Source organism: Lampris incognitus, chromosome 12 (genome assembly GCF_029633865.1).
Source record: "Lampris incognitus isolate fLamInc1 chromosome 12, fLamInc1.hap2, whole genome shotgun sequence".
NCBI lineage: Eukaryota > Metazoa > Chordata > Actinopteri > Lampriformes > Lampridae > Lampris > Lampris incognitus.
The window spans coordinates 23,249,792-23,265,636 of record NC_079222.1 but is presented as its reverse complement, the minus strand read 5'-3'; the positions used below and the strand labels follow the sequence as shown (position 1 = coordinate 23,265,636).

The window sequence follows — 15,845 nt, the reverse complement described above, 5'->3', positions numbered from 1 at the left end:
TATCATGGGGGCTGGAAAGGGATGTCGATCTATACTAATTACAGATCGAAAGCTTTGCCAGGTGCTGATATTTCTGGTTTTTAAAACCTCCCTTCAAGCCATACTGTATAATAATGATGGATGTAGCGCCTGTGATGTCACTCACTGAAGGGGCAATGTGAAAGCTTACATTGGATTTTATGCTTGCTGCCATTTTGTCAATGGAGCCATAAAATCCAAACTTGAGCAACATGGTGGTTCCTGTGTGAAGCAGGGGTGGGTCCTCGCTGGCAGACAGGTTGGCAGACCTGTCAGTCAAGCCAGACACACCCTCAAAATGCCACTGCACAATAATTTTCAAAATAACCACACTGGTACTATGTACCAGACTTGAAATTAATGATTTAGACCTTAACTTCTTATAGGAAAAAAAAAGTATTGACTTTGTATTTGAAGTTGGAAATTATCTCATACGCTTTTTCCACCAAATTAGCTCTGGTTCTTGGAATAGTTCTGTTCAAGATTATTGGAACCTTGGTGCTATCTAGCGAACCAGCCCGCATTTCCATCAGTTTTGAGCAAAACCATTGTAGTCAAGGATGCATCATCAATGGAGGGTGTTGCACAATGCAAGTAATTTCTTTATTTTAAAATTGCCATCAAGCTGATGTAAGAATCACACAGTGATGTTAAAATATGATTTATTTTATTTAGTAGCCCATACTAATGAAAAAAGTTTTTGTTACACCTGCATCTAAAAGAACTGTGTAGTTTGTTTTTTATTTGTTCTTGCGTTTGAGTGTACCCAGCCTTGGCCAACTCTTCACCATACAGCTTACTCTTTCTCATGCTATTTTCTAACTTTTTCTGAAACTCAGGGGATGACCAAATCGTCACTAAGCGTTGGGTTTCATCGGCAGACCATTGCACGCTCTTTTTTAACGATGATTTCTCACTTGACCTCTCCTCTGTTGTTGCCTTCTCCATCTCTCTTTTCAATGTAGAATATGATACACTCACACTGTTCCCACTTCAGGTCCTACTATTTTTTGGTTCCAGCTGGGAAACAACTTTTCGGGTTCCAAACCGATTTAATTTTGGTCCAAATCCTCTGGAAGGTTCAACATTAGGTGCATGAATCGGAACTGAACCTGTTCCATTTTGGTGGAAAAGGGGTCTCAGTGGCTTACATTGGATCGACATTTATTTGGAGCTAGTCACCTAATGGCCTTGTTGGAACTGCATCTTAAGGCACTTCTGCATTGGCTTCGATTTCCATTCCCAGTGGTTGATAATGGTTCAAGTCTGGAATCGTAATTTTTGTAAGCAAGCCAGGAAAGAGCTTCCAACTTTTTAGAAATCCATTGTCCTTTCACACTCTGACACCTGTTGATTAGGCCGGGGAGGGGGAGGAGGGGCAGGGGCCAGGGGGCCTGTTGAGAAGTCCAAATGGAATGGTGAAGAAACTGTTCTTGTGGCATGATGTTTTGATTCTGATGGACCTGAGCATTTTGCTAGAGGGCAGAGTCTCAAAAGGGTGGTGACCAGGGCAGGAGGGGTTGGCAGTGATCTTCCCTGCCTCTCTCAAGGTGCTGGAAGCATGCAGGTCCTGGAGAGATGGGAAGCAGAAGTCGATCACCTTCTTCGCCGATCAAATGGTGCGCTGCAGCTTGCCCAGGCCATTGGCAGTGGCAGCAGTGTACCAGATAGTGATGGAGGAGGTTAGGATGGACTGAATGATGGAGATGTAGAAATTCAGCGTTATTGTCTGTGATGGGCTGACTTTCTTCAGTTGCCACAGGACGTACATCCTCTGCTGTGCTGTATTGATGAGGGAGCCAATGTTCAGTTTCCACTTGAGGTCCTGAGCGGTGGTGGTACCCAGGAAGTGTAATGCCTCACCAGTGTGTGTGTGTGGGGGGGGGGGCACAGGACTAGGCTTCTCCTGAAGTCCACCACCATCTCCACTTCCTTCAGGGAGGTTAGAGCTAGGTTGTTCTGGCTGCACCAGGAAACTAAGTTGTCAACCTCCCATCTGTGAGCAGACTCATCACCCTCAGATATGAGTCCAATAATGGTCATGTCATCTGCAAACTTCAGGAGCTTGACAGGTTGATGTTTGGAGGTGCAGCCATTGGTGTAAAGCAAGAAGAGCAGGTAGGACAGGACGCAGCCATGGGGGCACTGGTGGTGATGAGCCTAGGGTCTGAGACATGCTTCCCCATTTTCACATGCTGACTCCTGTTAGTCAGGAAGTCAGTGATTCACCTGCAGGTGGGAGTGGGGCATGTGGTGCTGGGAGAGTTTGTCCTGAAGGAGAGCAGGACTGATTGTATTGAATGTGGAGCTGAAGTCCCCAAACAGGATCCTGCCATAGGTACCAAGAGAGTCCAGGTGAAGGAGGATGGAGTGGAAACCCAAGTTGATTGCGTCGTCTGTCAACGTTTTGTCCCTGTATGTGAATTGTAGTGGATCCAGGTGGGGGGTGGTGATGGACTTGAGGTTGGACAGCACAATGCGTTCAAAATTCCTAATCACTACAGAGGTCAGAGTGACAGGTCTATAGTAATTTATGCCTATGATCCTTGGTTTTTTGGGTACAGGGATAATGGTGGCTTTGAGTCAGGCTGGCACCCGACAGTCCTCCAGGGAGGTGTTAAAAATATCTGTGAACACTGGAGACAGCTGGTCTCCACATAGTTTAAGGGCTGAGGGGGAGACAGCATCAGGTCCAGCTGCCTCGCAGGGGTTCTGTCCTCTGAACAGCCTATTAACATTCCTCTCCTGAATCCAGAGAGAAAGTGTAGTGGGGGGAGGGGAGTGCTCAGGCAGGGAGTTGTCAGGGAGATGTTGGTAATGGAAATGAGGCCTTTGGTGGTGGAGGGAGGAGGTTTGGATGAACCTACTGAAGTACAGGGGCTGATGGTTGCGGGGTTGGGAGATACAGTCCAAACTGTCCCTTTGTCTTTTGAATTGACAGTGGAACTCATTTAGCTCATTAGCACGTCTGGAGTCATTCAGTGTGGAGTAAGGGTTGGGTTTGTAGTTGGCCTTTTTCAGACCTTTCCAGACTGAGGAAGAATCATCTGCTGAGAAGTGTTGTTTCATCTTCTCTGAATACATCCATTTGGCCTCCTTCACCAGCAGATCCCTTCACTCTTAGCTTTGCCCGGTCAGATCCAGGTCAGTGACAGCTCGAAAAAGTTGGAAGCCAGGCAGCTGCAGCGCCCAGTATAGTCCGGCATAATTCCACTCAGCCACGACTCAGTGAAGCACAAGGCTGAGGATAAAGAGAAGTATTTGTTTTTCTCCACTATCTGCAGGAGTTCATCCAATGTGAACGCACATGGGAGAGAAATATCGCTGGCAGTACAATGCGTAAACCTCTCTTCCAACAACGCACAAGCACTCCGGAGCACTGTCCTCTCCTGCGTCTCACCATTTGTCCAGGGGTCACAACTTTTTTCACCACAGTGTCCAATAAATCCACGACAGGCAGAAAGTTTGGGAATAAATCCAGAGTAGATTCCCTGATGTTGAGGAATTATTTTCTCGTGAAAAAATTCCATGTACTGTCATCAGAAACAATTAAAAAAAATCATAAAAACACACAAAACGGTGCACAACTCGCCAAGGCAGCCATGCGGGGCCATCTTGTGGCACCATCGATGATGTTGTTGTTGATGTTGTTGGTGGTACGGTGGCACAGTGGTTAGCGCTGTCGCCTCACAGCAAGAATGTCCTGAGTTCGAACCCAGGTCGTCCTCTGTGTGGAGTTTGCATGTTCTCCCCGTGTCTGCGGTGGGTTTTCTCCGGGTGTTCCGGTTTCCCCCACCATCAAAAAGACATGCATGTTGGGGTTAATACTCCTGTCTGTGCCCCTGACTGAGGCATGGCGAGTCGAACTGGAGTTGGCCCCCGAGTGCTGCATGGCAGCTGCCCACTGCTCCTAGCTACACAGCTAGGATGGATTAAATGCAGAGAGGAATTTCCCTATGGGGATTAATGTAGTATATCAAAATCAAATCAATTATCTTTGTTATTTCTTAATTATTTCTGTATTCTACAAGGATCCAGTAAAATACAAGAACAAAAAATCATGGCTTAAGATATTACAAAGTAGGCAATCAGCCTTTGCAGAGGGGAATTTCCTGAAGGCAATCAAAAAGTATATCAAAATTAAAATTTTTTTTTTTTTGCAATTTCTACCCGTCACTGTGATCACTGATATTGAGCTCTAAAAAAAACAACCCACTGCATCTTTAAAGTTATGTAAATGGTTTTAGTGTTAGTAACAGTACAGGCCCACATTCTGCAACTATGATAAAGTAACAAATGTTTAACTGATCTGAAAAAGATAGTGGGAAACTGTCCAAAATAAGTGACATTTTAGTTGGCTTCACTAATCGTTTTGCTCCTAGGAAATTAGTAGAGGAATCCAGTAGCATTGCTCATTCATTCTCTGTCTCTGCTTGAGTTTGGTGAGTGGCATTTACAGGAGTATGCTATGGCCTTGTTTGTTATCTATTAGAAACTGAATGCAGTTTGCATGTTGGTGTTTGAAAAAGGCTTTACCAGGAATTTTAAATGTTTAAACTTTAAAAAAAAACACTCTGTTTGGCAAATGACACGTTTCACTTCTGTTACTAGTGAAGGCATATGAAAATTGCTGGTAGACAATTGTAATTGTAAAAATAGCAAGAAAGTTTAAGAAATCGACACGAATATAATGTGCTGTTCATAGGAGGTACAAATAAAAATAATGAATAGACAAGAGTGTGTGTGTGTGTGTGTTTCGACTGCAGTGTCTTGCAATGTGGGGGCTGTTGCAATTTCAGCTGAATTTCAAGCCTGAAAATACTGAGAAAAAAGAAGGTGAAAGAGGAGGTTCAAGAAGAGAAGGCTTATCTGGGCTTTCCAAACCACGGATGTATGTGAGCACGCTTGTGTGCAATAATACAACAGTAATACAACAATAATCCCTTTGGGCATAGGGGAGGGTTGTGGACATGTGAATGCATGGAATTAATTGAGAAGCGAGTTAAAGAGAAAACAGGTAGTGACGGATAATGAAGTGACCACCAGTGAAAACATGGAATATTTATGTCTGACCCTGTTTATTTGTTAATGCATATCCACACCCTTATGCATCACACATGGCTCTCTCCTCCATTTCTCATTCAAATTCTGCAGGTTGAATCATATAATCCTGGCTGAATTATTCAATGCTTTATCCAGAATTCACTCTCTTTAGAAGAATCTCTCTCACGTTCTATCTCTCTAGGCTAGGCTAGCTAATACACACATGAAGGTACTCACATGCACGCGCGCACACACACACACACACACACACACACACACACACACACACACACACACACACACACACATTCTGGCAGTTTGCTAAAGTCAGCATAAATTGCTGTGGCTAGCAGGTCAAGTTTGTGGTAATAGTGGAGTGGGCTGACTGTGGCGGGCTCCGAGTCTCTTACTATTGATCTGTTGTGGAAAGAAATCTGTTTCCTCTGAGAACAGATTGAAGGTGGGGGGGCCTTTCGTAATGGAGAAGATGTGTTTGTATATACTCTCAGCAGTTGCATATAGGCGATCTTAAGTATCGGTATGGAAGCGTGTATAACTCCCTATGTCTCTGTAATGGTTGAGCTGTTCAGTTGCTCCACAATGTGCCCGAGTGCCTTTTTCTCATATTGAGATATTTTAGTGGCCATTCAAAAAGGAGCTATCAAACAAAAACAGCATGAATTCCTTGCATTAAAGTGATCTTATCTCAGTGTCCTATTTAGTGGGCACGTCGGTGTTGTAACTATAGATCAACTTTTAAAATAGAAATTTTCATTTTGTTTTCATTAGTGCCCAACATGCAGAGGTGGAAAACCCGGCTTCAGAAGGTAGAAGTACTAACCGTGTGTTTGCTCCACCCATGGACTAAACCAGCTGATTTCACTAATTAGTTGTCCTACCTGGCTGAAGTGTTGTGCTAATTAGAATCAGCTGGTTTAGTGCATGAGTGGAGAAAATACATGGTTAGTACTTCTACTTTCTGAAGCGGAGTTTTCCACCTCTGCTAACATGTGGTGCCAGGGTGGTAATGTATTGCCTTTGGAGAGCAAGATGTAGGAGTTTTGCAGGTATAGTGGAGGTCCATTGAATGTTGCATTAATCTGATCTCACTTAATCATCTTAATCACCTTATTAATCACCTTCCTCATTCATGCATGTCATACCAGGTGGCATCATATGGTGTATAATATATTGTAATTGATTGAATGGTGTAAATGAATAATTTCCCTTAAATCTCATTTCCACTTCTTCTCACCCTCACCCCCAACCCCAATCCCATCCCTCCCCTCCCACAACAGATGTTGGAACCAAAAGTGGACGTCCCTTCTTGTGAGTTGGGCAGTGGAGTGGGAGAAGATCTTGGAGGAGTGGGCGGCCTCAACCTGCCTCCGCGTAGCTCAGAGGGTGAGGAGAGCAGCCTGTATCCCTCCAGTCCCTCAGAGCCTCCAACCCTTGGCAGCCCCCATCCTTCCGAACCACTCACCCCTCTGGAAGAGGTCTATACTCCCCTCGGAGGACTGGGAGAATTAGAGGATCATCACAGGGTCCCTCCCACACCACCACCTTCCACTGAGGGTGAAGACTCCAAGAGCATGGAGGGCACTGAGATGGAAATCTGGAGAGAGGGTAAAGATGAGGAGAAGATGGGAGAGGTTCTAGAAGAAGAGGAAGATGGGAATATAAAAAGTATTGGGAGTGAAGAGATAGAGAAAGATGAGGGTGGAGTGGAGGAGGGAGAGGAAGAGGAAGAGGGTGAGGAAGAGGAGCCAAACTTGAATCAAGCAGTGGTGACCACAGATGAGGACAATGCCTCCGAAGCGCCCGACACTAATGCGCCTCCCTCCTCCTCCTCATCATCCTTCGTCATCCCCGAGCTGCGTTTGGACCGCTCTTTCAGTGCCGATGCCCTCTCCTCCCCTAACACCGATGAAGAAGAGTATGACGAGGATGATGATGAGTCAGAAGAGGACGACGATGAAGACGACAGTGATGATGCATACCTGCAACGTAGCGACAGCAAACGCCGCAGTATGGTCGAGGGTGCCACCTGCGAGAAGCACGGTGGAGGGGGTCTAAGTGTGCAGAATTCTCTCCGCAGGCGTACCCACAGTGAAGGTAGCCTCCTGCAGGATCCCCGCACTCCCTGCTTCACCTCTGACAATGCCATCAACTGTCTGGAGGCTGGGGGAGCACATCACAAGGGCGGCTGGACACTTCCATCGCCCAAGACCCTGAAGAAGGAACTGACCAAGAACGGAGGCTCCATGCATCAGCTTTGCATGCTGTTTTCTGGAAGGAAGGTAGGTACACAAATTACACACACACACACACATCACATCACACACCCAAATCAAACAGAGAAACAACCCCCCCACACACACACACACACGTCTTTTATGTATTACTTGTTATACTGCTTGAATTGTTTCCAGATCCCTTAGATTGAAGGCAGTTTAGGCACCAGGCCCAGGTTTGCTGAGGTAGGGCGACATCAAGTGGTCAAAATGAGAAAGTGCATTAGGATCCACAGCAGGGCTCAAGTCAGTCAGGTCAAGTCAATTTTATTTGTATAGCCCATCATCACAAATTACAAATTTGCTTCAGGGGGGTTTACAGCAACATATATTGTCCTTAGACCCTCGCATTGGCTAAGGAACAACTCCCTAAAAAAACAAAAAACAAAAAAAAAACCCACTTTAACAGAGAGAAAACAATAGGATGAAACTTCAGGGAGAGCTACAGAGGAGGAATCTCTCTCCCAAGACGGACAACGTGTAATGGATGTTGTGTGTACACAATTTACACCATGCAAAATTGAAAGAGGATAGCAGAATTATAATAGAACTGTAAAATATGTAAAGAATATGATGAGGAGGATGCCAAGCAGTATGCAGATGCCACCGGAACAGCCCAGGACCCGAGCCATGTGACCACCATCACCATCTAGATAAAAAAAAACACAAATTAATAACACGTCTGAGTGAGAGACAGATATGACATAGTAAGATAAGAGAATAAACAGCAATTATTGATCTCACCAAGCCGACTCTCACGAAGGCGGAAGTTGGAAACAGCTGACCAGCTATTTTTGGTTCATCAGTTACAAAAGTGACAGTAATTTTTCACCCTAGATTGATGTTTTTGACAGTGTTTCCATAAATATCTTAAATGTCTTTGGTACATCTTTCATTGATACCCCTTGTGTTGAAAACAAACAAACAAAAAACAAACAACAACAACAAAACCTTCCTCATTTTCTTGTACAGCCTAACTGATTTTAATCAGGCTCAACTACGCAGAGTTTTTGTTCAGGTGCTGTTGTGCTTTATTTTTATTTTGAAGGACTCCGCGTTAACAACTTCCCACTTTGTATTGTCCTGCAAAAAGTTGAGGGTAGATGCTTTAATGCTTTTACCTTTCTACCCGAGTATTTTTACGTTTGCGAAAGCAAAAGATGTGTGCCATTTGAATGAGATTTCCCCTTCAATCTTAGTAAAGGTAGTTCACCTATGTGTCCACTAGAGGGAAGACTTCATCATATCCATATCCTTTTGACTTGGTCAGCGCGTCTCTATTTTATTAACCTTTATCATATGCCAACTAACCGTAACCAGACTCAGCCACTATCCACATTAGCCTGTATATTTAATGATGTTACTTGAACGAGTTAGGTCATATGAAGAATCACAAAGACAAAAGGAAAGCAAGAAACCAGAAAAGAGCTTCGTGGCAGAACTTCATAGCGAGAGATAAATGACAACCTAGATAAGGACAGAAAATGGCCACATACACCAGAAACAAACAAGTATTTGTTTCAACATTTAAACAGAAATATGCACCATAGCACTGTGTTCAGGCCTTCATTCAGTCAGTAAGTCAGTGCACAAGACAGCCTTACATGGCAGTGTGTGTGCAGCATGGAGGGAGGAATGCAACTGACAGGGCTGGACTCTATTACTTTTGGCAGATTAAAGAGTAATTTTTACTACCTTTTGGCATCACTGTCCCTTGTTCCTTAGTTAGTGTATCATGTTTCCATTATTTACAAAGGTCTATCATCGCTGCTGGTATAAATCACATTATCAAGAGTTTAGAATACATGTTTGTGTTTCTATTCATGTTTAAAAAACCAGACCCAGAGACTTTATGGCGTCCATTGAAGGATGGGTAATATCTATACAGCTAAAAATGAATGACTGACATCGTTTCAAGGGCATCATAACAGTAATTTCATCCATGACACCTACATAATGAAAGTTGGCAAAGCTGAAAAACAGCAGGCTCTCATTTCCTGTACTCAATTGTTCAGTGGGATGCAATTTAGTTTCAAGCAAATTTCCTGTCCATACTGAGTAAAATATCCCCTGAGTTAGTTTAACAAAGAAAAAAGTATTTTTCATCCTAAACTGCCATGACATTCCAGTTACATGCTCACCAAAAATGTGTGAAGATGGCTTTTCTTAATACTGTTTAATATTACACAAATAAGGAAGAATTACAAATGATTGGGCGTCCGGGTAGCATAGCGGTCTATTCCGTTGCCTACCAACACAGGGATTGCCGGTTCGAATCCCCGTGTTACCTCCTGCTTGGTCAGGCGTCCCTACAGACACAATTGGCCAAGTCTGCGGGTGGGAAGCTGGATGTGGGTGTGTGTCCTGGTCGCTGCACTAGCGCCTCCTCTGGTCAGTCGGGGCATCTGTTCGGAGGGGGGAGGGTGAACTGGGGGGGAAAGCGTGATCCTCCCATGTGCTACGTCCCCCTGGTGGAACTCCTCACTGTCAGGTGAAAAGAAGCGGCTGGCGACTCCACATGTATTCGAGGGGGCATGTGGTAGTCTGCAGCCCTCCCCGGATCAGCAGAGGGGGTGGAGCAGCGACCAGGATGGCTCAGAAGAGTGGGGTAATTGGCTGGATACATTTGTGGAAAAAAATGGGAGGAAATCCAAAAAAAAAAAAGAATTACAAATGATTTCCTGTCAGCAAATTGATGCAGTTCTCTGCTTTGCTGTCCCTGTATGCAAACTGCAAGTTAGGTGCAAAACAAAAAAACAAAAAAAATCACTGACAGGTGATATCCACCAGGAAGAACTTATGTGACATGAAAGAACAGTTGCTTTTCATGGAGAAGCATTTTAGATATGGAAATATAATGTGAAATATTTGCTTGGGCACTGTGGCTGACCAAGTGGAGTCAGAGACTTCAGTAAATCAGTTTTCTAAGACTTCAACTCTTTTCAGTACCATGACAAGACTCGATGACTTATGAAAGTCAAACTTGCACAGTGTACCTATTTTTATCTTCCTGTGTCTGTGAGTGTTAAGTCATTTTACACTGACATAAACCCCTTGCAAATGAATTAACTTGTAATCACTGCTTTGCATGGACAGCTATAAAGAATTACGTGTGGCGGTGATCTCCTCATCTCTCCTCTTTTCATCTCCCCTCTCATCTCTTTCTCACTCATCAGTTTTTCTTTCCCTAGCTTTGTAGTGTTTACTGTACCCGTTTATTTTATAAGCACTGACTTAGACGCTCCCGTCTTTCCGCTCTGGTCTTTTTCCCTTCTCATTGCCTTTAGTCTTCTATTACCGAAGTGTGGACGTCTGAGGATAGACAGAGGAGGGAAACTTGGAAGGAGAAAGAGGAAGTGGAAGTGTAATAGAGAGTGAAAAAAAGAGAATGAATGAAATGAATGAAAAATGCAAGTGCAAGTTAAGACTTGTGCACACAAATAACTTATATATTGGTGTTTTGATCAGGCTGCAAATGTCAGTGACACCCTGGCATGAAATCTGTTAAGTCGTCTATGCTCTCTCACCTCTTCTGAAGTAGAAACATAGTCTGTTCAGGCCGGTAACTTTTCAATGTAAAGGGAAACTGTGTGCAAAAGCCTTGATTATCATTATGCAGTTTCATTTCATTACCTGTGTGGTTTCCTTGACTACAGCATGAAACAGTGAGATTACCATTACTTGAGCTGCAATGTAGACACTTCATTAAGGTCAACAACAGAACTTACAGAGCGTCCGGGTGGCGTAGTGGTCTATTCCGTTGCCTACCAGATGTTTGCAGGTCAAATCGGGTTCAAGTGGTTAATTAATGCATATTTTAGCAGGTCAGGCAGGGCAGATTGGCTCTCATATCGGGTCAAGTGGGTATGGGTATTAAAAAACCCTGACCCATGCATCACTAGTTTGCAAGCAACATAAAATATATTACTACAACTTCTACTACCACTACTACTACTACTTTTGGCTGCTCCGGTTAGGGGTTGCCAGAGCGGATCATCTCTCCATCTCTTCCTGTCCTCTGCATCTTCCTCTGTCACGCTAGCCACCTGCTTGTTCTTCCTCACCATATCCATAAACCTCCTCTTTGGCCTTCCTCTTTTCCCCTTCCCTGGCAGCGCCATATTCAGCGTCCTTCACCTCTCTTCCGTTCTCCCCGTTACTTTGGACAGTTGACCCCAAGTAGTTACGCCCATCGACCTTCGTCACCTCTACTCCTTGTATCCTCACCATTCTGCTGTCCTCCTCGTTCACACATATATATTCCATCTTGCTCCTACTGACTTTCATTCCTCTTCTCTCCAGTGCATGTCTCCCCCTCTCCAGGTTCTCCTCAATCTGCACCCTACTCTCGCTACAGATCACAATGTCATCTGCGAACATCATAGTCCACGGAGACTCCTGCCTGATTTCATCCGTCAACATGTCTATCACCATTGCAAACAAGATCAGAGCTGATCCTTTACATAGTTCCACCTTGAACCCATCTGCCATTCCTACTGCACACCTCACCACTGTCAGACTGGCCTCATACATATCCTGCATCACTCTTACGTACTTCTCTGCCACTCCCGACTTCTTCATTCAATACCACACCTCCTCTCTCGGCACCCTGTCATATCTACTACTACTACTACTACTACCACTACTAATACTACTACTACTTTCAGCTGCTACTGTTAGGGGTCACCACAGCGGATCATCCGTTTACATTTCTTCATGTCCTCTGCATCTTCCTCTGTCACACCAGCCACCTGCATGTCTTCCCTCACCACATCCATAAAGCTCCTCTTTGGCCTTCCTCTTTTCCTCTTCCCTGACAGCTCCATATTCAGCATCCTTCTCCCAATATACCCAGCATCTCTCCTCCACACATGCCCAAGCCATCTCAATTTTGCCTCTCTTGCTTTGTCTCCAAACCGTCCAACCTGAGCTGTCCCTTTAATTTACTCATGCTTAATCCTGTTCTTCTACATCACTCCCAAAGAAAATCTTAGCATCTTCAATGCTGCCACCTCCAGCTTTGCCTGCTGTCTTTGTCAGTGCCACCATCTCCAAACCATACAACATAGCTGGTCTCACTATCATTTTGTAAACCTTCCCTTTAACTTTTGTTGGTACCCTTCTGTCGCAAATCACACCCGACACTCTTCTCCACCCACTCCACCCTGCCTGACTCTCTTCTACACCTTCCTTCCGCACTCCCTGTTCTTTTGAACAGGTGATCCTAAGTATTTAAACTCATATGCCTTCGTCACCTCTACTTCTGTCCTCCCTCTTGTCCGTGCTTAGGTATTCCATCTTGCTCCTACTGACTTTCATTCCTCTTCTCTCCAGTGCATACCTCCTCCTCTCCAGGCTCTCCCCAACCTGCTCCCTACTCTCACTACAGATCACAATGTTATCCACAAACATCATCATCCATGGAGACTCCTGCCTGATCTTGTCCGTCAACCTGTCCATCACCATTGCAAACAAGAAAGAGCTCAGATGCAATACTTGATGTAATCCCACCTCCACAGTGAACCCATCTGTCATTCCAACCGCACACCTCACCACTGTCACACTGCCCTCATACATATCCTGCACCACTCCTACATACTTCTCTGCCACTCCTGACTTCCTCATACAATACCACACCTCCCCTCTCGGCACCCTGTCATATGCTTTCTCTAAATAATGTAACTCTTGCAAACCTTATCTATACTTCTCCATCAACATTCTCAAAACAAACATTGCATCTGGAGTACTCTTTCATGGCATGAAACAATACTGCTGCTCGCTAATCATCACCTCTCCTCTCACATATGTATTCACCACAGCCATTTCGACCCTTTTCGCAAAATCCACCACCATCTGTCCTGCTATATTTCTCTCCTTGGCACCATACCTACCCATCACCTCCTCATCACCTTTATTCCCTTCACCAACATGCCCAATGAATTCCTCTCCAATCACCACTCCCTCCTCCTTGGGTACTCTGTCCACCACTTCATCCAATTCACTCCAGATTTTTATTTCTCTTCCATCTCACACCCAACTTGCAGGGCATATGTGCTGATAACATTCATCAATACACCGTCGATTTCCAGCGTCATAGTCATAAATATGTCCAACTCTCTCTTCACCTCCAGCACACTCTTGACATACTCTTCCTTCAGAATTACCCCTATCCCATTTCTCCTCCCATCCGTACCATGGTAGAAGAGTTTGAACCCACCTCTGATGCTCCTGGCCTTACTGCTCTTCTACCTGGTCTGTTGCACACACAGTATATCTACCTTCATTCTCTCCATCATATCAGCCAGCTCTCTCCCTTTACCAGTCATAGTGCCAAAATTCAAAGTTCCGACTCTCACATTCACACTCCTACCCTTCCTCTTCTCCCACTGCCTCTGCACATGCCTTCCCCCTCTCCTTTTCCTCCGTCCAACAGTAGCATAGTTTCCACCGGCACCCTGCTGGCCAACAGTACTGGTGGTGGTCATTGGTAACCCGGGCCTCAACCGATCCGGTATGGAAATTTGACTTATGATTTGCATATTTGATTTGGCAAAGGTTTTACGCCTGATGCCCTCCCTGATGCAACCCTCCCCGTTTATCCGGGCTTGGGACCGGCACTAAGAATGCACTGGCTTGTGCATCCTCAGGGGCTGGATTAACCAGCATAAAATATATATTGACATGAAATTGTTTTGCAGAGAGCAATGGAACTGTTGATCAAAATAGTGGTTTCTGGTCTGTAGCATTTGTAGCTAGGTTTGCTGTATTGAGAGGGTGTAAGACAGACAGAGATAAAACTGAGTTCCTGCAGATCAACTTCCTCACAAGATGATGAATGTTTATCTTTAATGGCAACAAGAGACTAAACTGTCCCTCGAGTTTCCAATTTACTCATCAGTTTGAACTTGATGTTCACTTTTCCCATCAAATCCTAGTCTGCTCTATCCTTTTTCACAAACATCACACTCATACCTGTCCAACATTAGTCTTTCTCTGTGTGCCATTGGTTTACTTTTGAATTTAATATATTGTATGGAAACAGAGATTATTGCAACAAAAGAGTGTTGGGTTAAGTTAATACTTTTAACTTAAGCAGGGCAAACATTTCGTTTATGGCTTCAGGCCCTTTGCTTGAAATTTGGATAAACATTGGTCTTGCCAGATGTTGAGGGAAACAATTTTATTGTGTTTACTTGAGGTTTGGAAGCTTACATTTTTGTGTTGTGTTGAGCATACACAAGGGTGCATGGAACATGAAGGAAATAGGCCGGCTTTAAAGCGAGAAAACAGGTATGCACACAGGCGGTGCTCTGCTCACACACATTCTCATGCATAGCATATTTTGGACCAGGAGTGATAGGATGAAAACCTTATTAAATAAGGTTGTGTCTAGGCAAAGAAAGTTTAAGCATACTCTGACTCTATACTTCTCAGTAACAGCAAGGAATAATCTCACAACTGAAAGTGGTAGATGAAACAATGAGTATTTAGTGATGGGTTAAAATGTATATAACCCGCTTCAGCCAATAGTTAAGTGTGCCACTACCTTTTATGCTAAACCAAGTGTGATAATAGAGCTGAACTTGTCCATTGGAGGTCAGTTATCTTTTCAAAAGTCATTTTATTTTGGCTATCCAGTAAAGTGTTAAGAATAAGCTTGAGAGTAGTGAGAAACTAGCGAGTATTGATTAAAAAGAGTATGATATCTTAGCAATTACTGTATGGGATACGTTATTGGATATTGTAATACTTTTCACCTGTTTTAATGGTAACCAATAAATCAGTCACCATGCACCATTCTTGTAATATACTTAGTGTTTTCATTTAGCCTGTGCAGCAAAGGCTGATAGCATACTTTGTAATATCTTAAGCCATGATTGTTTTGTTCTTGGATTTTATTGGATTCTTGTAGGATACAGAAATAGATAATTGATTTGATTTTGATATATTAATCCCCATGAGGAAATTCCTCTCTGCATTTAACTCATCCTGGCTGTGTAGCTAGGAGCAGTGGGCAACCGCCATGCAGCGCCCGGGGACCAACTCCAGTTCTTCTTGCCATGCCTCGATCAGGGGCACAGACAGGAGTACTGACCCTAACATGCATGTCTTTTTGATGGTGGGGGAAACCGGAACACCCGGAGAAAACCCACCGCAGACACGGGGAGAACATGCAAACTCCACACAGAAAGGACCTGGGATGACCGCCCAAGGTTTGGACAACCCTGGGGTTTGAACCCAGGACCTTCTTGCTGTGAGGTGACAGCACTAACCACTGGGCCACCGTGCCGCCCAATTATGGGATGTTTACCGGGAATATGGAATGCTAATGTACATAAAAAAGAAAAAAATAGTGTTAGTTAAAAGAATAAAGATGCCTTCACTCACTCATAAGCATAGCTCTCTTGTTGTTAAGACTATTAGCAAGCACTTAAACTAAAGCAACCATTTATAACAGATATTATTACGACCAACACAGACTCCAGAATA

General features: G+C 44.1%; 1 protein-coding gene across 1 annotated transcript in view; it reads left to right on the top strand.

Moving 5' to 3' along the window:
• Positions 1 to 15,845, top strand: part of rgs3a (regulator of G protein signaling 3a) — a 177,692-nt gene that overhangs the window by 118,263 nt on the left and 43,584 nt on the right. The window contains exon 11 of the mRNA XM_056290421.1: positions 6,360 to 7,361. Within this exon, the coding sequence (XP_056146396.1) occupies positions 6,360 to 7,361 (1,002 nt within the window). The remainder of the gene's footprint in view (positions 1 to 6,359; positions 7,362 to 15,845) is intronic.